Source organism: Strigops habroptila, chromosome 12 (genome assembly GCF_004027225.2).
Source record: "Strigops habroptila isolate Jane chromosome 12, bStrHab1.2.pri, whole genome shotgun sequence".
NCBI classification, from domain to species: domain Eukaryota; kingdom Metazoa; phylum Chordata; class Aves; order Psittaciformes; family Psittacidae; genus Strigops; species Strigops habroptila.
Window position 1 is genome coordinate 16,632,931 of NC_044288.2, and position 26,106 is coordinate 16,659,036.

The 26,106-nt window shown below is 39.9% G+C and overlaps 1 protein-coding gene across 4 annotated transcripts in view; it reads right to left on the bottom strand.

Moving 5' to 3' along the window:
- SFXN1 (sideroflexin 1) overlaps positions 1 to 26,106 on the bottom strand; it is a 38,176-nt gene that overhangs the window by 7,073 nt on the left and 4,997 nt on the right. The window contains exons 1-8 of one of the 4 annotated variants that reach the window (XR_004389990.1): positions 17,691 to 17,901; positions 7,154 to 7,328; positions 6,343 to 6,513; positions 4,502 to 4,600; positions 3,348 to 3,423; positions 2,157 to 2,242; positions 940 to 1,067; positions 359 to 408 (exon numbers count right to left, since the gene is read on the bottom strand). Coding sequence is in view for 3 of the 4 variants with exons in the window: in XM_030504913.2 (XP_030360773.1) it covers positions 359 to 408; positions 940 to 1,067; positions 2,157 to 2,242; positions 3,348 to 3,423; positions 4,502 to 4,600; positions 6,343 to 6,513; positions 7,154 to 7,317 (774 nt within the window). In the remaining variant the exon portion in view is untranslated. Of the gene's footprint in view, positions 1 to 358; positions 409 to 939; positions 1,068 to 2,156; positions 2,243 to 3,347; positions 3,424 to 4,501; positions 4,601 to 6,342; positions 6,514 to 7,153; positions 7,329 to 17,690; positions 17,902 to 18,036; positions 18,262 to 26,106 lie in introns of those variants that run through there. The other 3 variants (XM_030504913.2, XM_030504916.1, XM_030504915.1) reach the window with 3 other exon arrangements.

Consider the following 26,106-nt stretch of genomic DNA (forward strand, 5'->3'; position numbering starts at 1 on the left):
TATGTTGAGGAAAAAACATTAAAAATGTCAATGTTTTTCTAATAAACTCTATTCCAAGTCTCAGAAGAAGGAAGATATATTTACTAGGAGAAACTCTGCATTTTAAGAACAATTATAAAAATAACAAAAACCTTCACATTTTCTTAAATGTCATTTTACGGTGATGAAAAGAACCAGGCTATCTCTGTCTAAGAAAAGCAGAAAGAAAGCAACAGCTGTAAAGCACAAGCTCTACTCACACTCTACAAGTCATGTCCTTCCAGAGTGTTTGGAAGGCAAATATGAAGACTCAAAGTATTTTAAATTCATGAAAATATTAGGATAGGAAATACATATACATAGATTATCTAAGACTAACCTTTAAAAAGGCTTTCTTTTCCAATGTATTCATTATGAAGGGAGGAATTGCTGCAAATAAGGGAAAAAAGAAACATCAACCTTGGAGAAAAAGGTACTTCGTTTTAATTTTCTATTAAGATTAACACCATAATACAGTTTTCACAGCCTTTTGTCATTAACTGAGCTTTCATTTCACATTGCCAATTCAAGATACTGGATTTGTATTTACAAAGGTCAATTCTCCCAATAAGAAAACCTTCTAATTTCACACATAACTAAACTCAGGTAGCAACTTGGCACTGGGCAAAGCACCAACTCTTCACTAAACCAATTCCACTTCAGTGGAATTTGCTGCCATTCTTTTGCTATCTTTGTCTTTTCTGCAAAAACATCCCAGGAGCTTTTCTGCTGCTCTTCAGTGCAACACACAGTGGATGTTTCCACTGCAAGAAACGTCCACTTCTCTGTGGAACTTCTTAACAGAAATGTAAACACTGCCTGCATAACTGTAAGATAATTTGGCCTACATAGAATTTAATCTCTCTCTCTCACATTAGGAACTGATAATCAGGAGCTGCACATGACTGCAGTTATTCTTACCCATGCCAGGAGCAGCCATAAGAATCCTTGATATAACCACCTGGGCGATTGCCTGTTGAGCTGCTTTTGATGAGTCACCCAGTCTGTTTCCATTCTCATCCATGACAGGGATTCCAAACTTGATTTCTCTGTTGAATAAGGAATAAAATAAAGCAGTGACAGATATGCATTTACTCTCCTTTTTGTCACCTTATCTCTGTCCCCTTAAAGTTGTTGTTTCTAAGAATTATAGTTTGTATTTAATTTCCATGTTAACCTGTTTGTGACACTCTTTGGCACAAAAATTTCAAAAGGCAGAGAAAGATCTGGGGGAAAATATGCTGAAAAGCAAACAACTGAATATTTGTAACAGCAATCTGCTGCTTGAGCCTGCTCACATGCATTTTGAGGAGAAGAAAGGAGATGTGTTATTTCTGCAGTTCACAGAACAGAGAGGTTCCTTCAAAAAGCAAGTCAAAAATGTGGGATTTTCTGGACTGCTCCTGAAGTAGTCTGTCCTTTCCAACAGACAACAGAGGGAATACAGGAAGATTAGAACTAAACAAGAAATCTTTGTGAAGGCTCCCTCTGGCATTCGAGGCTGTTTTCATTTCAATCACTAAGAACATAATTGAAAGTGTAAATGGATGCACAAAACAAACTACATTTCTGTATCTGTATTATTCTCTATTACATCTTACCCGCAAGCACTGGGTTAGCTGTTAAACTCATTCAGGGGATTGAGAAACAGACAGAAGGGCAAATATACTGAGGACTACCTTTACTCTACTCATCTTTTATAAGAGATAAAATACTACCATGGATTGAATTTCATTGTAAATACATACTTTATATATTCCCTTTTCTGCCCATAACCTTGTGTTTATAAGAGGGTGTTTTTCATTTGTTTTTCCCCTTTAAAGGACTGGTAATTGGTTTCTGAGATGTAAGATTGAAGAACTCTATGGATATTTATCTGATATTTATTTTTCATTTGGTTTTCCCCTTTAAAGGACTGGTAATTGGTTTCTGAGATGTAAGATTGAAGAACTCTATGGATATTTATCTGATGTTCTATTTTATGCCTGTCACAATGAATCAATCAAAACAAGATTATGCATGAGGTTTTTGCAAGGTTCTGGAACAAACTAAAGATATATAATGTGCTTTACTTAGTAACTTGCTGATCTAAAAACTCAGTAACATGTAGAATAAGTGATCTTTGTTCTTTTTCATACCTTTGCCTCATTAGTGGAATATTAATGCAGTTAGCAGCAGCAACAGCAGCAAAAGGAACAAACCGTCCTATAAGAGGTGAGACATGCTGTAAAACACACAGAGAGGGAGGGAAAAGGAAATTAAAAAGAAGAAAATAAATTTACATAATCATTTTATTTCCCAAAGGTCGTATTAAAATGCTTCATGTGCTAATGATAGACTAGACTTATTTCCTTTAAATTAAAATCTGTGAAAACTCACTAGTGGGGCAGAGGTAAAACAACAAACAAACAAGTCATAAATACTCTCTCAGAGGGAGTAGTGGTATGAAACTAGAAAAAACAATCTTAATTTGGTAGCAGCACTGCAGAGAAGTGTCAGCTTCTGAGCATGCCTGTCAGCAACACTAAACAGACCTTAACTTTACTGTCTCTGCTGGCAAGGTCACAGCATCCATACCAGCTGCTTTACATCTAGAGGCACTGACTATGGAGGCTATTCATCTAGCCAGTGTCTTGTATAATATGAATTACTCTGCTTGCAACAGCCTCTCAAATAACTTGTTAAAGCTATACCGTTCCCAGCACATTTAAGCATAAACAGAGGGGTACAAAATACAGTTTTGCTGTTCAGCTTTAATTTTTCTTTCTTTATTTTTTTAATTTTTTTTGTAAAGGATATATTTTTTTGCTCTTTTTGTGTTTTGCTCTTGTTTAAAGAATTTGAGTTTCCTGCATTTAGGAGTGGCATTTCCTTACAAGTTCTTCAGCCAGTCTAGAGGAGATGTCCACTTTTGCAGAAGCGATACTGTACCTTAAAACCACACCTAGACAGTTTATGGGATAATGAGCTCACATTGTTGTAACTACACATGCACTGCAATTAACTTTCAAATGCTACTATATACTTTGACATGTAAAAAAGAAACTGCAAAAAAAGGCACCTTATTAGATACAGTTTGTATTAACAAAACATAAGGCTGTTAGATGTACATATAAGGAGGACAGACTGTTTGAAATACATATAAAAGCATCTACACGGGGCAAAACCAAGGTTGGGATCTAAAGAAGGGAGCTGCCAAAGGCCATTACAACTCCGTACTGGGAGCTGCACACAACATGATGCAGATATACAGAAGGAGAAATAGGCTATTAGCATCTCATTAAACACCAAAGTTTAGTTACAAATGGGGAAAAAAATATAAGCAATACCTTTGTTAGTGCATTAAGTCCTAAAGCTGTTGCGACAGCACCTGTGGTAGCAGAAACATAGGCTGTTCCCAGCTGGCTAAAAGAAAAATAAACACGTTTGCATCTGGTCAACATTTACCTCACTTTTAAAAATAATTACATTTTACACATGTAATCATATCCACCCAAAAAGTTAGAAAGCAGACCTTTCTGTGATACTGCAATAAGATATGTATAGAAGATTCAAATGGCCACTAAACGCTTTTCTTTCACCAGCAGTAAAAATCACATGCAAGCAACATTTTAACATTGAATCTGGTTCTGCTGGTTCTGCATTGCTATCTGTTCAGCATTTTCTCATGTATCTGAATGAACGCCTTGAAGGATTTAGTTCTGTATTTAATTTCCTAATTACTTAAACTAATAAAACCAGCTTGGATTTCTAACGCCATGTCTATGATTGGTAGTAATTAAAATCAACTATACCGAAACCCACACATGCAGACCAGGTATGATGCAAACACCCAAATCCAACCCAGTCTGCTCTAAAACATGCTTTACATACTTCCCACCTACGAGGTGTCTGTATATCCTTGAATCTACTGCTTTCTCCTGGACATCTATAAGTAAGTCAGCCACTAAACCAGAAAGTCAAGCACTGCAATTCCAATCTCCTATTTATGATTTCTAGCTTTCTGCATCTATTTAGACTCTCTTTTCCTTCAAGTAGAAACAAATACTGTGCAGACCAGTTCCTTGAAGGGTCCTCTTTTTGTAAATAAGCACAAAGTGTGGTGTCTGCTGTACTTCAGGGCACTGAGGAGATGGCAGAGAGAGACACCTGAAGGTCCTCACAAAATATCAACTTAGAAATATCCTGATGTAACACCAAACTAAATTTCAAATGGTTGACCGAGCAATGCAACACAGACTCCTATTAAATCCTACACTGTTAAGTGCTTATGATCAAGGTGCTTAGGCTTATCTTTAATGGCAGAAATAAGAGTTCTCACCTCCATCGTTCTCAGGCTTCTCATCTATGCATATCAAATCAGTAATAAGCATAGATGAAAAAACTTATCCCTCTATCACCTCAAACTTTAAAGCCCAACCATGTTCCAGGACATCAGAGAACTACTTATAACTCATGGGAAGTATGTGGTTTTGTGTCTGACCTGACAGTAATTGGGGCATCACCGCTCCTGTTTGTGTAATTTACTACAGCATTGAAGGACTGGTTAATCCACTGCCAGAAAAGCACCGCTGGTGTCGTTCTTGAAAAGAGAAATATTAATAATAACCACCACAACAACAAAAATAACAATAATAATAATAATTATTATTGTCATAACAAAATTGAAGTTCAATCAACAGCACAGAAAAATAACAGCAAATCAAGAAAAGCCAGTGCGAGCAGTAATCCTGCAGAGGTCCTTGTTTATCTGAATGAAACAATACAGTCCCTGAGGTACTGTCTTGATAATAAAAGTACTTCTACTTCCAAGAATAGAATTTAAAAGCTTTGTAATTAAATTCCAAGGTCCACTTGGCACAAAGGTTTGTTGTAATAACAAAAGCATTATAGAAAGCCTCTCTATAAAAAGCACACAGAGAAATATGAAATGCTATAATTTCTAGAATATTTTTCGAGGGTTGTTATTCCTTTACAGTCTGCTGGTTCTCTTTGGAAGGTCCATAAGTGACTGAGAGGTAGATTTTAGGACATAGGCTTTATCCTCTCAGTCTTCAAAAAGCTAATATGATGCCATTGTTTTAATAAATCCCTGTGACATTAAAACACTGTTTCATGTAGAACTGAATTAAAGATTAAAAGACACAACTCCAAAATGAAAAACTATTTTCATGAAAATATCTGCATGTTTAAGAAGTACAGGTAGAGCACAGAAATTAATCTGGTTCAGTACAGCATGAACCAGATGACCAGTCATCAAAAAAAGAGCTCCAAGGAATCCACATAAATTGTCAGTGTCAGTATGAGATGCCTTAGGACAAAAAGATGCTCATTTGTCAACACAGGTGAGGGGCAGTGGAAAAGTTGCAGAGTACCCACTTAACAAGCTAATGTGGTCCCTCTTAAACTGCAGATACAACCATCTTACAAATGGTTATGCCGAAAAATACAAATAGTGACAGTCAAATTGTTTCACATTATGTTATGGGACTGTCTTGTGGAGGGATAAATGCTTTTGCTCTTAACCTAGTAGTGGATCTGAGCAATGGGACAAACTTATGAAAAAGAAATCTGCTATGGGCCATTAAATAAAATACTACCTCTGGATCAGGAAGTTCCTGATCCACAGATAGCTGGATGCTAGGGGAGTATACCTGGGAAAAGTGTTTCTTTGTGTACTCAGACCACAAACTCTGCCCCCAGTGGCGACACCACTGGAGATTCTGCTCCACCAGAATTTCAGTCAGGAGAACCAGGCCACAAAAAATAACAGTTGCTATTGAAAACTCTTTCTGATCATTAAAATAACTTTTAAAAGGACTTTAAAGCTTATACTTAGTTAAATTTCTTAATAACACAGCAACAGGAATGTGGTTCTCATTGGAGGGCTGATCTGGAAATTTAGAGTGCTAAAGAAGAAGCAGTAGTTGTGCCAATTATTCTGTAACAAGCAAGAAAACAGAGTGGAGATGACACAGTAGAAGATGTGCCAGACCTCTAAGGTTAGAAATTCGCAAGCATCTCTTTGTCCTCCACACAACTCTCCTACACAGATGGATTTTTGAATATTCAACTTTCCCAGTTTGAGAAAAAGTGGGATGGTGAAGCAGAGGGGCTAAGGGCTTAACTCACAACTACTTCTAGAGGAAACCATTAATTAAACCACTAAGTGTGAGGGGATGCAAAGAGAGAAGATAAAAAGAAGCAAAATTTTACGTTTGTAAATATTATAAATCTTCTAAAATGCTATTTTGACAATAACATTGATTTAAACTTATCTAATTTGTAGGAAAATGTTTTCTGTGTGATATTGCCGTCACTCACCTATAGAAGGTCATCATACAACCTGTGATAGTCATGTTCATGGGTACCTGAGCTGACATTCGGCCAATCAAGATCATCTTTTCACCAGTGTCTGGGTGAAAGGCTGAATCATAGATATATTTTGCTCTCCACAAGTCATCTTCTGTCAAGCCAGGTGACACGATACCTTGTCTTGGGACAAGTTAGAAAAACAAAAATAAGACAACAGCAGAAAGCACAACTGTTAAAAAATGCTGCATCTTCCAGTGACAAATGCAGCATCAGAGGATTTTGGGATGTTCGCACTAAATTAATCCATCCTCATAGTCAGCTTGTAGTTCTTCAGCTTTTAAATGGACTGGTGAAAGAAAAACAATTAAAAATTCCCAGTAATGGTTATATTGGCTGAGTCAATATATGCAGCACCAAATTTCTATTTACTCAAACCTGTACTAGATTTTAGAGCTAAAATCTCTGGAGTCATTAGTGTGGATCTCTGGAGAGATTCTTAAAAACTCGCAAAGTAAATTTTCAAACAATATAATGCATAAGAAGTTTTAAACTCTGTTGTCATATTAACTAATTTCAGAATCTGAAAATGCTATTAAGCATTCTGTATTTCAGAACGCTTAACAGGGGTCGTCATATGACATAATTTCTCCATTCATTAGCAAATTTATTTTAAAAGGAAAACAAAGTGTCTCAAGCTCTGAAATAAGAGAGTGGTGCAGTGAATACAGTGTTTTAAATATTTCCTTTTAAATACATCACCATGTACTTATTACTGACATGGCCTTTTTTTGGCCTGCAGTATAAGTGATCAATGCCATACCTGTAATCATGCACAATTTTTCTTGCATTTTCCAGCTGGGCATTAGATAACAAAATATTCCGGGGGTCTGTTACAGTAAAGAAGTGATTGGCTCGTCCAGCAAAAGTGCTTTGATCCCATCGAGGCTCCTTGATATTAATATTTAATGGTATATTTCCTGACATCTTCAAAAACTCTGGGAAGAAAACACAAAAATTTGCAATTCAGAATTCCATTTATTTCATTATGTACCTATAGCCTGCAAGATGACAAGTGGTTATGCTTAGAGTAAAAAACCAAACACCAAACAGCTTGCAGAACTGAGGTTTAAAGGGGCAAAAATACATCCTGAAAGCAGATGATATCAGATATCATCATGAGTTTTAATGAGGTTGGTATTAATAGAAGTAAGAAAGCAAGATCTTAGTTAAATGTCTGCAGAAATGTTTCTGTGCCTTTTTCCCCTCAAGACATTTATGTACTATATCTTTCTAAGAGTACGAGCGTCTAATTATGAGGTAGAGGTACACATATACATGCATAAATATCTGGGGATGAGGCAGATGCAGAAGAAAATAGTAATTTATAAATCAATAGCTGTACTAAATAACAATATCAATCAGAAGTGTGCTTTATTTCAATGATCAATTACTGTTTGCTGGAAATATTGTCTTGCAGGGAAGGAGAAACAGAGTATTTCAAGAGATGCCTAAAGACCTGCTATAAAGTGCAATGACAGAAAAAACATCTAATAAAATCCAGTTAACTTCTCTGGTATAGAAAAACAAAACAAAAATTCGGGACAAAACCCAAACAACTCCTTTTAATAAATGTTGTTTCTCTAAATCCATGCTTTAGCAAAACAAAGATTATATAATGTATCAACTTGCCACATTATGAACACATGACCTGATCTCCTAATGATAACTTCAAAGATGGTTAAAGAACTACAATGAAGGGCACTGAACTAACATAGTTCTGCATTTATGGGGCCTAGAGCCCAGAAAATTAAAAATTACTTCAAGATGATTAAGTTTACTTCAACATCTAATGAAAGGACAGGCCCTACATAGGACAAATTATATGAAATTTCACCTTCTTAAGAGAAATTTCTGCGACATGTTCTATATTCAATTCTAAACAAACAAAACCAACAAAAAGCCATCCTCCAAATAATGCTTGTAATTCAAATGGCTGAAGTAAATCAGATCTATAAAAATATAGATGGTATCACATAGAATTGTAGCTATTTTAATGGGAAAAATATCATCATTATGAGGACAACTGATACATATGTTGTAAGCTGCCACTAAAGAGTATTTTCATCTTAACTCAAGAACACCATGAAATTGACTGAGACGTTCTGATCAACTTGATGAAACTTCAATGATGCAGAACAGAAAAAAAAACCCCAAACCCAAACCCACAAAAAGAAAGTGACTAGTCATGTAAAGTGTCTCCACCACAAAGAAATGTGAGCTTTATGGGGATAAAAGGAGACACCATTCATGAAATCTGAAGAAGCTGTTGTCCATCTCTCAAAGGTAATTACGATTCTTCTCCTCTACCTCAAGCGGAAAAACTTGGAAGTCTGGAAAAGTAAACTTCTACAGAAATAAAGGCTTAAGTCTCCCCATCTATCATATCCAGCAGCTTTAAGCAACAGGAAGGAGGAGAAACTAATAAATACTTAAAAGTCATTATAGAGCAGCATTTCTAGCAAAAAAACCCCCAAACCCAATAAACACTCAACCCCCAAAGCAGTCTGTTCTTGAAAGGGAGCTAAACCAGCTCACAGTCATTCAAGGACGCGATACTATGTAATCTCTCTCACAGGAACCATGAAATCAAGTTTTCAAGCAGTTGAGGACTGTTTTGTAAATATTCTGCCTTGGATCGCTTATCAGTCAGAATTGCTCTTCGAGTGGGAATTATTCAGGGAAAAGACTGTCTTCCCTGCATTTACCCAGACTTAGCATTTTTATACTTATGTAATAGCACAGCCATGACTTATTTAGGACTTCCGTGGTTGTTATTAATGTGATTTAATGACTATGAAAACCTAGTGGCCAGATACTACTTTATGGTGTACTATACAAACATTACAGGAAATATTTGTTTCCCTGATATATCATCTGCCAGGAAGAGCCACTGGTGACATTCAGATTGCTCAACTTCCTCCTGGTGCTACACGTGCTCATGCAGTTAATAGAAACTGTTTGTGCATAAGCACGGTGGCACTGAACACCCAACACAATTGTAAAGCTGTAAAGATAAGGTTGCAAAAGTGCAGAGTGACTGCGTTACACATGAAGATAAGCAATATTTAATGAGGATTTAGCAGGTACATTTTACTCAGCACTGCTGAATATTCGAGGCAAAGTCCCACATGTGGTAATGAAGAAAGCAAAGTAACCTACTCCTAGTACACCAAACTCTGAGAACCCCAAAAGGATTAAATAACTAATTATGAAGAGCATGTATGGGTTTTGGTACACAATATGATTAACAGCTAAATGATGAAAATGTCATCTCTCAGCTATTACTAAATAAGTTTGTTAAGAATTTATTAGAAAACCCTAATTTGGTGCCACTAAAGAAAGATGTCCTTCCTTTCATACATCTACAGAGAATTAAAGTTTATTTAAGTTAAATAATCAGTTTCTATTATAAACCCAAAGAGTTTGTTTTCATTAAATGAAAAAGACAAAATAAAGCATTTAGGATGTTTATGTTTTATGTTTAGCTTGTATTACTTATGACAGAATAGTGAAAACCCAAAGCATTAAAGAAGAAAGATCTCTGCTTTCCACCAGAGTCAAGCTCTTCCTTAGATAACTATTCTCCAGTTCTGTAGTACAGATCTTATTATTGAATTTTACACAAACTAAATCAATTTGGTTAAAAATCACACAAAAATTTTAACTACACAGATATTTGTGTCTTGCTCTCTACATTTTCCTGTCATTAGGAGAAACCCAAGAGTTGTATTGGCAAAACAGAGCTGTTTGCAGTCTAGAGAACAACTGTGTAAAACCAAGCTGTGTTCCTACAGATATTGCTGAATTCTGGATATTAATGAGGCGACAGCACAGGCTGCAGGTAGGATACCAGTAGGACTGCTTTTGCTTTTTCCTGGTAAACTGTATTAAGAGCTTAATGCTCAATTAATCCTTTCCAGACAGGTTTAAAATTTCCAGTTTCTATTCCAAGTCATCATGTGCAAGTTAGAGACTCCCAAATCAGTACAAGCTCTTACATCTTTCATTGCAATAATTAACACCCCCCAGCTATTCAATAAAAGCACAAATCATTCTGAATGTTTGGATAAAGGAAAATACACTGAAGCCTCTCCAGAAAATGGTACTGTTAAAAACACATGACCATCTGAAATCACAAGCTCAAGGTTTTCTACACCTCTCTCCATCCAAGGCAGTGGTCTTTCTGTATTAATATGTGAAACCAGGACAAATAAAGAAAAAAAGACAGTTTGTACTAAAATTAAGACCTTCTTATGACCAGCACTGACCTTACTGAGAACTGAGCACACAGAGCTCAAAAAAAAATCCACACATTAGGGCTGGTAAGTTGCTCTATGAATGCTTCCCTATTGGTATATTATTTGTAGAAAAGTCCAAGTTTAAATATTTATATAATTATCAGTTTTATTAAGAAAGATTTAAAACTGCTTAGGATACCTTATGTTAATCTGTTTAAAGTTGTCTAATGAATGCTTGGTAAAGTGGTCTGTAAATAGAAGCTCTTTTCACTCTGATTAGCATATATACTACTGTGTTATCTGTGAATTATTTTTATATACTTATGATATCTCTTTCCACAAAACCAAGCCCTTTGGTAATAAGAAATCTAAACAATAAGGATCTGTCTTCACTGCAGATGGTTCATGGTTTAATTCAGGATGGTTTCACTCTATTTTATTTTGCCTGTCCTGACAAGGGTGGATCTACAGAACATAAGACTTACAACTTTCACATCCTACCTTTAATCCCCTCACCACTTGATCTATGCTATGTCCACTCTGATGCTCCTTGTACCATGTGTGCTGATATAACTGACTACCTTAGAAGAAAACTAATGCTGCACAAAGAAAAGAGGCCAGCTCAGTCTGCTGGATTAGAATGTTGAACTGGCGCAGTAGAAGATCTGGGAGCACAAAAGGTCTGCACTCCCATGCTCCTTCAACAAACTGACCAGTGACAAGGTTACCATTTTGCTCAAGTTCAGGATCTGCAGATGCAGGAGGAGCCAGGTGTAATGCAAATCTTGAAGCTGTAAATCTATCAAAAATAGGTTAGTGCTGCAGCAGCAAAAAGCATCCTAGCAGAAAAATGGGAAACATACATTAACGGAACGCTCTTGGCATATGCTACAACAAGGGATCATGCTTCAAGTCACTGTGTCTGTTTAGAAAGACAGCTACAGAAAAAGCTAACTTTAATAATGCTAATTTTAAAAAAGATAAAGGATAGTATATAGCCTCTAATTCTGCATATGCTGAGGTGGGGGCCTACAGGGCAGGATTAGATCAAATGAAAAAAGGGGTTCAAACTTTAAGTAACAGCTATTTAAATACACAAAACTATTTTCTTCTAAATAATGTGACTGACATAATTAACTTGCATTTTAAGAATATATGTAGGAACAATGCTGTATGAAGTAAGTTTAAACTAGAAGTCATGAAAATTGGGGACAGGTACAGACCACCAATGCCCCCAGAGAAGGAACAGATGTCATGCATACAAGCAAGTGTAAAAAGTTCAGACACTGGAATACTCTAACTTGGAGACACATAAAACTTGCAGTGAAGTAAAAAGGGTGGCTGAGTTTGCCAGTATTGGGACCCAGAATCATGGATCTGTTGCAACAGTGCCTAAGACAACTGGTAAATTTCTGTCTTGAAAACTTAAAAGTTCTCCAGCAAAATGTTTTTAGATTAAAAATCCCAACTCTTGTATTAAAGAGACTGCATGATGCTACTCATTATTTATCAGTCCCTATTATTAAATGATGAAAAGGGAAATAAATCCCATAAAGCAAAAACATAAGCCAATAAAGTGCTTATGTACTTCAAAGGGATCCTCTTATAAAATAGTGTCCAACTATAAAGTAAAAATGGTGACTGCACAAAAATGGTTTCATCAATATATTATCCAACAGCCATGCAGTCATATCATTAACTGTATGGCTTCTATTTTTTTATTTAAACAGTGAGACTGTAAAACTGCAAGAAACAGGTACCACACCCTCAATTTAAGTTGCTGCAACAGTATTATACCTAGCTGTCACCTTAATTTTCACATACAGTTTTAGAGGGGTGCTGCTGTTTGCATAATCCCTTCAAATATTCAATGGCAAAAGCACTGCAATGAAATTATTTAAGATTTAATTACTATTTTAACTGCAATGCTTTGTCAAGGGTGTAACTCCCCTACCTTCAGTGATATAATTCTCTATATACATTAAATGTGCCCAAGATTTAAGTTCTCGTTATCCACATATCCATAATAGAATTGTGTAAAGAAAAAATAAAGGACATTTGGGATAAATCAAATTAAAATAAATCCCTCTGAACCTTGACATAAGTAGAAATTTTGCAAAGGGACTGGAAAGTAAATGCACAAATCCTTTAGAACAAAGATAAAAATATTTGCTTTGTTACAGTCCACTAATGAATGCAAATTTCAACAACAACCTGACACTTAACTGCCTATATATAAGCATCTAAATTTACCGTTCCCGTATCTGTTGCTATTCAGTAAGTACCAACAGAGGGGAGACCCCCTGTGAAATAGGACAAAAGTTTGGATCTGCAGCACCTTAAATTTTAAGGTGGAAAGGTAAGGAGCAAAATTACCCAACCTGATCTTGAAACAACACTGTTCCTCAAACAACTCTATTAACAGAGGATTCGGGAAACAACATTAATTGTACAAACACAAGTTACTCTAATAATTCATACTGAAATGGCACTTTGTGGTCATGTTCCTCATGATAGGATCAGCACTACTGGAAAGGATAAATGAGAACATCATAACGCAGTCAGTTAACATCTATCATGGAAAATATGCACTAAGGAAGGAAATAATAAACATTCTTGATTTTTCAAACAACAGATCAGTTAGAAAGGTATTTAGTAGAACCACTTGTACCCATAAATCCCTGAAGTTGGTAACAGTCCACACTAGTAAATTAAACCAGCAATAATGGACTATGCTCTCTGGCACATTCATATTATTAAACCCTTTCAGTTTCCAAAGCAGGGTGGCTGTACTCAAACTGCCCATAGAGAATGGCAGCTAAATCCTCCCTTGTGCTGCTGGATTGTCTGGGTGAGCATCAGCTGTCCTGAGCAAAACTGCTCCACGCTGTGCTCCAGGAAGTTCACAATACGGGGGACTCTGTTCCCGTGACCAGGAACAAACACTTTTTGGCACTGTTTAGCTCACCAGCACTGACACAGAGGTTTGATTACCCATGTGTTTCACACTGTGGCATATTTTCAGAATCACACCTGCAATCATGTGTTCATAAAGTTTTTCGTAAGCATATGACTGTCAAGCTAAAGAAACGGCAATGGCTTGCCATGTACTTGACACCAAAAGTGGAGCTGAAGACATGGTTCTGGAGACCAGATGCAATTAGATGTGGTGATATAGATGGCCGATCACAGAGAGTGTGAAACTGCAAGGGCTTTAAAGCAAATTTCACTGCCACCCTCTCCTCTACCATGCTCTCCAAAGTTCCCTGCTCCTGCCTCGTCATCTCTCTCCCAGCCCTAGTAAGAAGAAAATAAAAACAAACTAATAAGCACTAAAAAAAGGAGCTAAAACTAAGGTCTTCATTTATCTTAAGAAAAACTCTCAACTCCATACTTTTAATAACCTAAAAAAAAAAAAAAATCTTTATTTTAAATTAATAATTCTTTGACTTTCTTTTTCATCCTGTACTTTGAATCAGAAAGCAACACTGAACTGGAAGACCTAGTACCAAGCACACCCAAATTTCTTGCCCCCTCTGACCAGATGGAATCATCTGCCAGCTCACGGCCTAATGTTTAATACTAACATTAATCAGAGGGAAAGAGAGGGTGAAAGAGTAACTGAGAGTGGCCTTTCTTAAAAAATAATTACATAAACCCCAGTACAAAATCTGATCAGCAGTTTTAGTAGAAAGGCCACATTTAGATTTGCCACAGAACCAGCAATACGAGAAGACTTTAAACCTTGTTTAAAGGTTAACAACAACAGTTGCAACAATTCTACAAAACACAGATTCAGGAGTTGTCAGGAGTTCAACTCTGCTGTTCCTTTTCAAAGTTCACGTATTAAACATCACATCGAAGGTCACAGAACCACTTTTCAAACCAAAGCAATTGCTAAAAGAGTAGCAATGAATATTTAATTTATTTCAGACAGCAACATACCACTCAATTTTGAACAACCCAGACATTTGATCCTTTATTTTAAACCCTGTTGCATGCCTGAATAACCCAGAGGGGCACATAATCTGAGAAATTCTGGGCAAGTTAAACTCATGCAGCAATGCACGAATGATGAAAAGCAACTTTGCTACCTTCCTTGGAACCATTCATATTTTCTTATTTTACTGACACCTTGTATTTTAACCCAAGTCTTGAAACAATCCACAGTTAAGAAACTTTGTGAGTTTCTTTCCAGTATTGAAGCTAAAAACTCGTGTGAGAACTACCCCAGCAGCAGGCTTTCCTCAACAGGTACAAAAGCCTGAATTCTCCTGAGTGAGGATCCGTCATCAAACATCCTTAGGTTGGGTACCAGACAGGGTACTGCCTCACTCTTCACAGAATTTTCTGTTGCCTTTGCTTTTATAGGGGCTGGAGCCCAGACTGTAGCCTCCTGCACCTACAGAAGTGGACTCCATTAATGAGAACAGCCTTTTGCCTCTCTTGAATGCAATTTCAGAAGGTCAGCAAAAACTGAGCTGGGGGAGTGAGAAGTCAACAGAGAAGCCTACCTCCACAAATGCAGTACAGACATATTGTGATAATGAACATTGTAACATCTCACTTCCTGGTGCCCAACTCCCAAACTGTAACTTGCAACCCTCTGATACAAAGCATGGGACATGCTGCGTACTCCAGCTTGAAAGAGAATTCACACCAGTCTGCATACAGGAAGGCAAGTGACCAACCTAGCCAACGCGAACACTGAAAGGAAGGGGTAACTTGCACAGTGTCCTTTACCAGGACTTAGACTCCTACTTTCAGGTATGTAAAGGCGCTCGGGTCAGATCATGATTCACAAAATCTCCTAGAGGCAACTAAGAGTTCCTTTTTTGAAAGATGAGGCTTTTCACTGAAAACCCAGTAAAAATAGAAGGTAACAGCAGTGCCTCTTTCTTACCAGAGTCCTAAAGAATAGGAATAGTTCAAAAGTTAGAGCCAGTTGCTGCTGAAAACATTTCATGTGCAGATTCACTGGGAGAGAGAAAAAAAACAACCACTTGACACGCTTAGGTCCCTTAATCTCCACTCTTCAAAGCAGTCCCCTAACAGCCTGGTGTCCTGGTGTCCCAGAACAGTGCCCTGTTCTGGGAAGCAAAAGATGCAGTCTGGAAAATCCTGAGGTTGAGAAAAGTACCTGCTGCTATAAAATGGGGAGAAGAACAGCTTCTCTTCTTCCTCTGACATGTTTATAAACCAAAACCCACAGCTGCTTGTTTGCTTTTGCAGAGCTGAGTTCTTTTGAAGCATTTTCCACTCTGCTTTGATAAAGAAATACTTAGGGATCCTGTTAGACCTCTTTATTCCTCAGATAACACACTGGCCCTTTTTGGGGCTTCTTTCCTGAACAAACACAGATTCTTCTTTTCCACGAGCAGTACCCACCATAACAGCTGCTGTGTTGGCTTAGGAGAAAAGACACAAAATTAACTACCCTCTGATTAGTAAAAGGCGGTCTATGCTACCTTAAAACTACAACACATTGGCAAAGCAACAGCAGAAAGGCAAACCCGGCTACCCCTCATATTTTAATTGCTCTGGCAAAGAAAAGAACACAATGCATTCTGCAGGGATGTCAATCATGGCAGTATAATTAGTTCAAACAAGAAGCACTAATAGATTTTTAGGGGGAGAAAGCATTTTTGCATGATAGCAAAACAGCATGTATCAGACTTACTGGGGTCATTAAGCAACGGTATTGCTCTATTTGCACTGGGTTTGTTACCACAGTTTGAAAGGAGCAGCACAGGTGATGACTGGGAGAAGTATGATGCAATGTACTTACACCAAATATTAACAAACCAACTCACCAAGTTCTCCCTCCCCAAAGCAGCTTCTACAAGTAAATACCTATTTAAATAATCTTTGCACTCTAATTTTTCCTCCTGCAATCATAAAAACAAACTGAACGCTGGAGAAGGCAAATGATGGCCACACTACAAGCTACTTCTTTTTTTTTTGCTTATAAATGTACGTCCTGCTTGTAGCCTAGCAACAAAAGCAGAGTCTGTGTTAAATGGATGGAGCCTGCTGCTGGGGCTCCCTCCTCAAAGCAGCCATCTTTGGCCTGTAACTTGACGAGAGATTTCATCATTTCCACATTAAAGCTACCTCCAGATGTTAGAGGCTGCAGCAGCCAGCTCAGCAGTGCTTGCTTTCCATTTGCCACCTCTTCTCCCATTGCATGAGGTGGATCGCAGGGATGCGTCACATGTTCGCTTTGTGTCTTCATTACAAAATATACAGCTTCTTTGCTAAAATGGGTTAGTGCAAGCTCTTACTTCAGTCCTGATTGATGCAAGCTTATCTCTGCTCCTTCATTTTTAAATACCCCCTGGCAAACTGGAGTAGGATTATCTGGCTCTGCTCAGGCATGTCCATGGCCTCTTCTGCAGCTTTTCACTGTTTCATGTATCTTTTTCTGATGGGATCCATGCAGGTGATTTTTTAATTGCACATTGGTACAAAGCCAGTCTTTGCCCCCTCCCCCTGTTCTCCCAATACCCATCATAATCACAATAAATTATTTATAACTCAATAAATAAATACTTATAATTAAAATCCCTGCCTCTGGCTAGCAGGTGTCTGACCTCCAAATTATCCGCTGTTCCTCCCCAGGAAAGGACGATCCTCCAGCAAGGGAGGTTTGTTTCCTGCAGGCCCGGGATCTGTGCCGTTACCACACACCACCCTGCGACACACAGCCCGTGCTCAGGGGACACTCGTGGCCGGGGGGAGATTTTGGGAGCGGGTGGGGAAGAGGGAAGCTGCTGAATGTGCAGGGAGAGGGGGGACTCGTTGGGACACCCGCTCTGCTCCTACTGAGGGGATGGGGAGAAACATGGGAACGGGGCCCTAAGAAGGGACGGGGGGACACGGGGCTGGGCCTGCGGTAAATGACTGGGGTGACGCGCGGGGCTGGGACCCCGCCGAGGGCACCGGGGTGGCACTGGGAGTGGCACCGGCGCTGGATCCTCCGCCCGCTTCCCAGTCCGCGGCCCAGCCCCTCGGGGAGCCCGAGCCGCGGGGACGCTCCTGCCCGGTCCCGGTACTCACCGTGGCCGCTACACGCTGCCGGCTCCGCGCTGCCCCTCGTCCCGCTGCCCGGAAGAGGCTCCCTCGGCACCGCGGGCGAGAGGCCGAGGGAGGCGGTTGGGCCGCCCCGCTCCTCTCCGCTCCGCCCCGCCCCGGCGGGGCAGGGCCGGGCCGGGCCGGGCCGGGCGGTCAGCGGGGAGCGGCGGTGCCGCTGGAGCCGGGCGGGGGCTACCTGTCACCTCCTACTGCCTCCGGCCGCTCCACCAAGTGCCGGAGGCGGCCGGGGCGATCCTGGGCACTGGGGAGGCAGCTCAGGGCCTGAGATTGCCGTTATAGTTAATGCCAGAAAAGCTGCCGGAGGAATTACCGGGAGTGGTAACTGCAAAGTGATGCTGGGGAGAAGTGGGTCATGAGCAACAGCGAGGGCAGGTTCAGAGCAAGGCGGCTGGACAGCAGGGATGGGTTTCTGCAGGATTTCTCATCATTCCCGCTTTAATACGTACTGCAGGAAACAACCAGCGGCGGGGAAACGTTCGTAGGAAACGGCAGTGAAGGCACCTTGAGAAAAATAATTTACCCTTAGGTTCTAATCCTAAAAAAAGGAAAAAGAATAAAAAATGATAAAGCAATGCATTCCTATGAATTCCATTCTGGTTTATACAAACTTTGTGTAATGTGCCTTAAAAACGACAGACAAACATGGGTCCTTGGTTTTGTTGGGAGGCTGAGAATGGATTTCAGGGCATTTCTTTCCTTTTAGTAATTACGCTCAATCCATATATTATCTTTGTAGCATCCAATAGGTTATCTTTTTGAGATGTGATGTGCAATCACTTGAGATTTAATAAAAACAGTAGGGATACTCAATTACACTCTATTCTTTCTCAAGCACAGCTTTGCAGTGAACATAGGCACAAACTAGATTCCTAACACACAGGCCAAGAATCAGCACATTAAATCTGATAGCATTATAAGTCAGCAACACAGGAGCTGGTCTTATCCCGTAATGGATGCTGAGTCTTTTAGGAATGGAGGGAAATTTGTTCAGATACAGCGGTACTGCATCCCAATTACAGCCTACAAGCAGTGCTAGTTTAGCTCTTTTGTGGACCAGAATAACCCGCCAACAGAGGCCCATTGCAACTACCATCTATAACTCAGCCCAGCTTCTCTAAGGTCTTCTGTTAAAATTCCCTTTGTAACAGCGCTGTTCTGTCTACAGGTCTCATCCCTGAAGGGGTGGCAGTGTGCAGAGCAATCCTACTCTTTGACACTTTGAATATGGGGCTGGCAAGCTCTGACCTCCCTGCCAGTGCTCGTTGAGGATGCTAAATGGGAATTTTATGTTAAAAATCCAGAACTCTCCCCAGGTATTAAAAGTTCATGGAGATACACTTACTGGTGAAATCTTTGCTGTCAAAAACTTCTGTGAAAACGTGGATTTTTTTTTTTTTTTGAATTCCATAAAAATATAATTGTGTAGGCTGGAGTTTTTCATTTTTTAGCTACTCTAATCAATTTATGATTTTTGGTGAAAAGTTAAGATTCAACTTTCATTCTGACACAGACGCATCAAATATCAGATGTCCACCTATCCACAGCTTAGGTCTTACAGATACATAGATGACAGTTTCAGGTGCAAATATACCAGGTGAGATTTCATCATGAAAGAGTAAAAACTGGCACTGATACCCTTGCACTCCTTTTTTCTTGTGCAACAAAATTTGTTCTCAATTTATGTACTTTACTGGTAGTGTCTTTAGTTCTTTTTAATCTTGTCAGGCAGATCCCAGCCTCCGTGACTACCCACAGGTCCAATACTGAGTACATCTTTGATGGTATCCAGCCCTAACACTTGTTGCTAAAAACATTGCAATGGCTGAGCAGGAAAGACATTCAGAAAATGGAGGCAGCTGGGTGTTGTGCATGGAAATAAATTAGTTGTCAGTGGGTGTAACTGGTGCTGTGGTATACGGTTTACATTCTGAGGACTGGTGTCCTGCCCTTAATAATTTTCTTGTATGCCAAAGAGACTAACTTGTTAATCTGCTTTACGACCACACATGGTCTTTTCTGCACATCACAAAGAAACTCTGCTTGCAGACTCTTTAATGTAAATATATTAATACCTGAATTCTTTCTCTTAGTACCTACAAGGAAAGCTACATTCATTCCTTGAGTTGATAATCTGCTCTACACTCAGCGCAGATGGTTTTGAACAGCTACATAACTTCTCGTTCACTAGACTAGTCATTTCTCCCATTGCTGAGAAACAAATCTGATTTTTTGCCATGAATCCTGAAAAGTCTCGATATGGCTCTGGCCAACCAACAGTTGCTCATAGGCAACAAATCTGGAAGGCAAATGGGTGAATATGAGTAGTCAGAAAGAATATCTAACCTCTGGCTACATGTTTTCTTTGCACTAATTTTCATGCTAAGATGTTTTCAGATGTATTAAAAAATGCAGAATCCAAGAGGATGTGCCAGCTCCCAGATCCAGATGTATGTTTTGGCCTGATTCTGCTTCCATTCTGAGATGAGATCTGGTTACTGATTCCATTGGTGCCTTCCATGAGCAGGAAGGTGAGGTGAATGAGCTGGTGGAGCTGTCGTGGTCTCCAGCCAGCTTTCTGCCTTGGAGGATCAGGAGGGACAGACCCCAGAAGGTCGTTTTGGGCATACTGATCTACAGCTGAATATTGTAGATTTGTTCTTCAACAGTCCTGGTCTCCCTAAAAGACTCTTACACGGGCAGTCCTCTGTGGTCAATTCCATGTAGCTTGGTCAGAGCTCCATTTGTAAGATCAAGCGTGTGTTTTCTTAAGGTTCACACAGAGCGTAGTATCTTGCTGGTTAAATTACAGTGCAGGTACTAATGGTAATACAGAAATACTAATACAGAAAGCATATGCACAGAGACTGTGACTGGATTAATGAAATAAGCCCTACTCCAGCTCTTGTTGAAGCATTCCTTCCAGTTGCCTCATTTCCTAAGGAATACATTAATAAGACTCCTGCAAAACTCCAGATGTACATTCAGTCCTTTGCATATGCTGAACTAGATATTAATTTAACCACCTGTGTGTTTCCACTTGGAAGAATTCTCAGCCTTCTACAAGGCAAATTCTTCCCTATGCTGACCAGAAAAGGAGGATTTCTGTTCCTCTACACTTACTGTGTCATCTAAGAAATGAGCTTTACTGTATTTACTTTCCTTAAACTTGCCTGTATTCATAATATTTACATTGGACATTAATGCTGGTTAGGTTTTTTACCATTTCAAATTGGCACTGGGAATCAGCTGAGAAAAACAAAGAGCTGCTGCACATTCCTTTTATTAACATAAAAGTCCAGTAAGTGGCACTGCAGGACCACGTTTTCCACAACCCTGGATCACAAACAGTACAGTCAAGGAGAGCAAAGGCAAGCGTGGGATACGTCAAGGCTTTTCTGCTCCATGGAAAAAGTAGTTGTAGAGCAGGCGGGAAATGATGTGTGGTGACAGCCCCGAAGGTGCAGTGCAAGGAACTGGGGTGTATTCAGCTGCTGGCTCTGGAAGATGATGTTGGGAACTGGCTTTGGCATCAAGCTGGCTGTTATCAGGGGTTTGCCAGAAGAAACCAGTGACATTTCTGGGAATTATTAATTCGCGCTTGATGGGACGTGCCTATGAAGGCTTTGTGCTGGGTTTTGCTATCAATCAGGAGCAGAATACTGGGCAAGGTGAACCATTTATATACATACTTATACTGACTTACTGTACATTAATTCTATGCAGAAAATCCAAACCTCAGACTGTAACGGATGTCAGTACATTCAGGAGTGCCATTAAGTTCAAAGACTGTTTCTGTACATGAGCTACGGATTTCTGAGTGTCTGTGCCAGTATTACAAAACCCACCACCCTGTTTTCTCAGTCTCAGCTGATAATGAATAAATCCAGGGAAATTTGGTCAAACAGACAAGTACCACTACACTTTTAGGTAATATAAATTGTAATAAAACACTTCTAAAAGCTAATAGAGGATTACTTACAAAATCAGTTAAAGTTTTTGGCTCCACCTGAAATATTTGAACCCAATTTTAGGTTACTCATTCTATACTGTGCCAAGCTAAAATAATGCTAATCCAATTTTCCTATTTATCTAGATACATAATTATATCAGATAAGACTGGAAAGGAATGAACATGAAGAGACAATCTGCATTTAGAAGGGACATAAAGCTACATTTAAAGGGATAAACCAGCCTTTCAAGAGGATTAGGAAGCCATTGCCTCTGTGATGTGGCTATTTTGTAAATGTCTCTTGTGGGATTGTTCATGCCCTGAAGCATCTGTGCTAACTGCTGTCAGCAACAAGACATTTGATGAAGCAAACTGATCTGAGATGTCAATATGCAGCTATGGATATAGTATGGGGGCACTAGGAGGTGTAGTACCATCCTGGCACAGAGAACAGCCACAGGATCTCACAACTGCTTCAACCAGGCTTGGCAGATTTTTTCACCACCCTCTAGGAACCAGAGTTTGCCGACTTCTAATACTTTCACCTCCTGAGTCTTCCCAATGGCTTTTGAAAATAGCAATTAAATACATTCGCTCTCAAATGTTTATTCCTGCAGCAACATAGGATGGCACTTGATAACCTCTGACAGCAGAAGCAGAGGGTGACACACAAGAGCATGCCACAACACCACGGGAAGGCATGGAGCAACAGGAGCAAACAGATGAGAACGAGACGTAGCAGCACAACATATGACAAAACAAGATACCACAGGGCAACTCAGAGTAGCACAGAGCATGCCACAACATGACATAGCATGCAATGGCACAAACAGCAGGGAACAACCCTTGTTGCTATGCCACAACATAACATAGTAGATATACCTGGAAAGCTGATAGAAATGCCTAGAGAGCAAAGAGAAATTTATAGCAGCAGAAAATTCCTAGAAAGGTATGGAAAATGTCTAGAAAACCATGCAAAATTCTGAGAAAGCTACAGGAAACTCCTAGAAAATTATAGGAAATTCTTAGAAAGCAGAACTGAATTCCTAGAAATCTGTGTGCTTGGGGAACTCCAGGAAAGCAAAATGTGAATTCCAAGAAAGTTGACTGCAAAATCCTAGAGAGCTGCAGAGAATTGCTTATGAAGGAAGGAGGAATTGCTATAACACAATGGAGGAATCCTCGAAAGAAATGTACAGTCCCTAGAAAGCTGTGGGAAATTTCTAAAGAGCAGAAGGAAGCCCCTGGAAAGCAGAAGGGAATTCCTCTAAATAGTACACAGTTACTAGAAAGCATCAAAGAAATTTCTAAAGAGCATTAGGGAATTCTTGAAAGCAGCTGGAAATTCCTAGAAAGCAAAGGTAAAGAAATACTTGGAAAGCAATGGGAAAATTTCCCAGAAAGCAATATATAATTTCCTAGAAGCTGGGTGGAAATTCTTAGAAAGCTTGTGGGGACATTCCCACAGATCACAAGTCTCTCTTGACTGCTCTCAGACTTCTTGTTGCAACTTCATTGCTGGCTACATGAGAAATCAATAATGAATGGATAATAATCTGAGGAACCCTTCACTTCATGTCTTTAACCCAAGTCCCAGGGAGGCAGCAGACTTCCCTAAGAAGTGGGTCTGGTTGGCATATTGGGTCTCTGTTCCCTTCAGAAGGGAGTCTCCTATGTCAATGACCTGTCTTTATGGAAGCAGCTTTGTAGGGTGAAGGCTGGCTTAACCTTGGTGACATCTCCAAGCTAGATGAACCATTGTCCTTGTTATTGTTCAGTTCCATGTGCAGAGCCTCATAACTATTGTGGAAGGGCACCTGGGATGGTGGGGTAGTCACAGAGGAGACACACCAGCTCTGGTGCCGGGCAGGAACTTGTCACCATTGCCCCCATCCCTTAAGTCACTGTGTTCATTCAGGTGAAGAGGATAGGGAATCCTTCATATCATGCATCCTGTTGCCTGTTGGGCTGTCTCAGTGAAGGCAGGATGCAGTTCCAGTAGTCTATCTCTCAGTCCCTGATACTCCTCAATCTACTCACCTCCTCCCCCCACTCAGGGAAATCCCCCCATGCACCACGCTACAGTGCTCTGCTGCTAATTGTGCCATCACTGAATGTAGAAAAATGAAAGAAAGCATTGCAAAAATCCTGGTCCAGCTGTACACCCTGTAGTTCCTAAAGACCTGTGGGAATCACGTAGAAAGTAGGGCTGAGAAAAGCACAGGAGAAAATCAGCCACTGTAAAGAGCAGAAAAAAAAAAAAAAAAGGAAAACCAGAAAGTAGATAGGGTAAGATGCCATCGTCTTTCCTGAAACATAACTTGAAGAAGACGTCCCTGATTTTAACCTCTCCTAAAAGAAGAGGATTGGTTTGATGGACTGAGGAAGAGACACTGAATGTCTGTGTTGGTGGGCCTCAACTCACACTAAGCCCAGCCCCGGGCAGATGAGCTTTGCAAGGAAGGAGCAGGAGGGATTTGCTGACTTGGAAGGCCTCTGACCTTGAGACGGATTTTGACAAATATATGATGAAACTCAGGGAACATTTCCAGCCTGGAAAAATACTGTCAGTTAGAGACTGTCACAGCAACAACTCTTTACAACACAGGGCAGGGAAAAGCCAAAGGCACCGAGGCAGGCGGCAAAGAGGGAGACGTTGCCTATGTTGCTGGGATGAAACAGCCCTGTCTGATGTGGTGGAAGAGGCATAGAAGCTGGAACAGGAAAACAGATGAGCTAGGATGAAAGTGTATTTGGGATTATATCATAGACTGGAGTAATTCAGTCAGATCACTGGGTTTTTCAAAAGTTTGATTGAAGGTTATGACAGGAGGAGTGAAGCAACCTAAAGTTTAGACCTTAGTGTGGATTCTTGTTTGGAATATTGTTCTAGTGTTTTACTGAACTTTGTGGAACATTTCTGACTGCCATCAAGCCCAGACTGATTTGGTAAGGCCTTTGACAACCAGCACCTTGCCTCCAAGCACAAGTTAATCCCAGAACCTGCAGGTGAGACCTTTGTTGATGCAGCTGCATCATCGCAAAAACAGCAGGGTTGTCTGGGAAGCTGCAGAGGGGAAAATGCTGCCTGAGACATCAGAGCTCCAGAACTGGGACATTTGGAGTGGTCTGGTCATTGCTGGGCTGGTGGTTAACCCTGTCTACCATAGCTGGACCCACTGCATTCCTATATGGGCACCATGAGGCTGCCTCCCTTACAGAGAGTCCTGGCTGGGCGTCCCTGGCAGAGCTGCTGGCTCCCGTGGCTCCCTGTGGAGCAGGTGCAAAATGCTTCTGTTGGTCTTCACTGTGAGCAAGAAGTGATGCTCTGCGCAGTATCAGCTTCCATGTTTTTGGTAAGTATTAGTTTAATTATCTTTAATTCAAGGATTTGTAGCCTGCCGATGGAAGGGCTCTGGAGCCTGACCATATTGGATGTGCAATAATGTGGACTCAATAACCAACTGTAGTGCAAATCCCTGCTCACTTGCCCCTCTAACCTTTAGGGGAAGTGGTCTCCTATAGGTACCAAGCACAAGCTTCATTGTCACCCATCCTGCACCAGAAGACCGCAAAAATCTGCTGGTAGAAGTTAAAAAGTTCTTCTCCATCCATCAGTCAGGGGCTGGGCTGCAATATGGGGAAGGATCCATTTTATGCTGACATGCAGCTCAGGACTAAATCTGTAATAACAGCTTAGGAGGGAAGAGTGCCACCTACCAAGCCATCTGCTAAGAAAATTGTATTATCTGCAGTCTCATCCATGGTTGCTAGAAATCACTGTCACACTCATCTGTGAAGAGTTTTGCTGTTAATATATCTATTTGTAATCTTTTTATCCAGCCACTCAGAATTAATTATTTCTCAGATTAATTTTGTTCTAATGAATCATTCTGTATCACTGGCTTTATTTCATTTCTGAGATACTAATTAATATGTCAAAGCCATCTTTAACACTAAAAGTGCTGTCATTTTTTCTGTGACTTTCCTTTTGATTCATATATTCAGTTTTTCTGAGGGCCTAAAATGTCCATCCAGTGTGGAGTGAAAGAAAAAATTCAAGCTATACAGTATTAAAAAATACGTGCATATGGAAATAAAGCATAAATTGGGAGGCAGTGGCCCAGTCTGTGTTATTTTTGTGTTGATTTACTAGTTTATGTGCTATTTCATGTAGTAGGTCCTCAGCAATCAGCTGTGTATGGTTTTTATATACATGGAGTAGAATATAAAATTCAGCAGTACAATGAATGTCTACATTTATCAGTGAAATCATGAGGAATTTTGAGATATTTTGTATTTGTTGGTTTAAATTAGGTTTTAAAGGCGGGGTCTTCTTGGTTTGCTGTAGATTTTCTGGCACTGTTCTGCCATGCCGCAGGGATGAGGCAGTCAGAGGAAGCATTTTTCGTTCCTTAGAGCGCTCCTCTC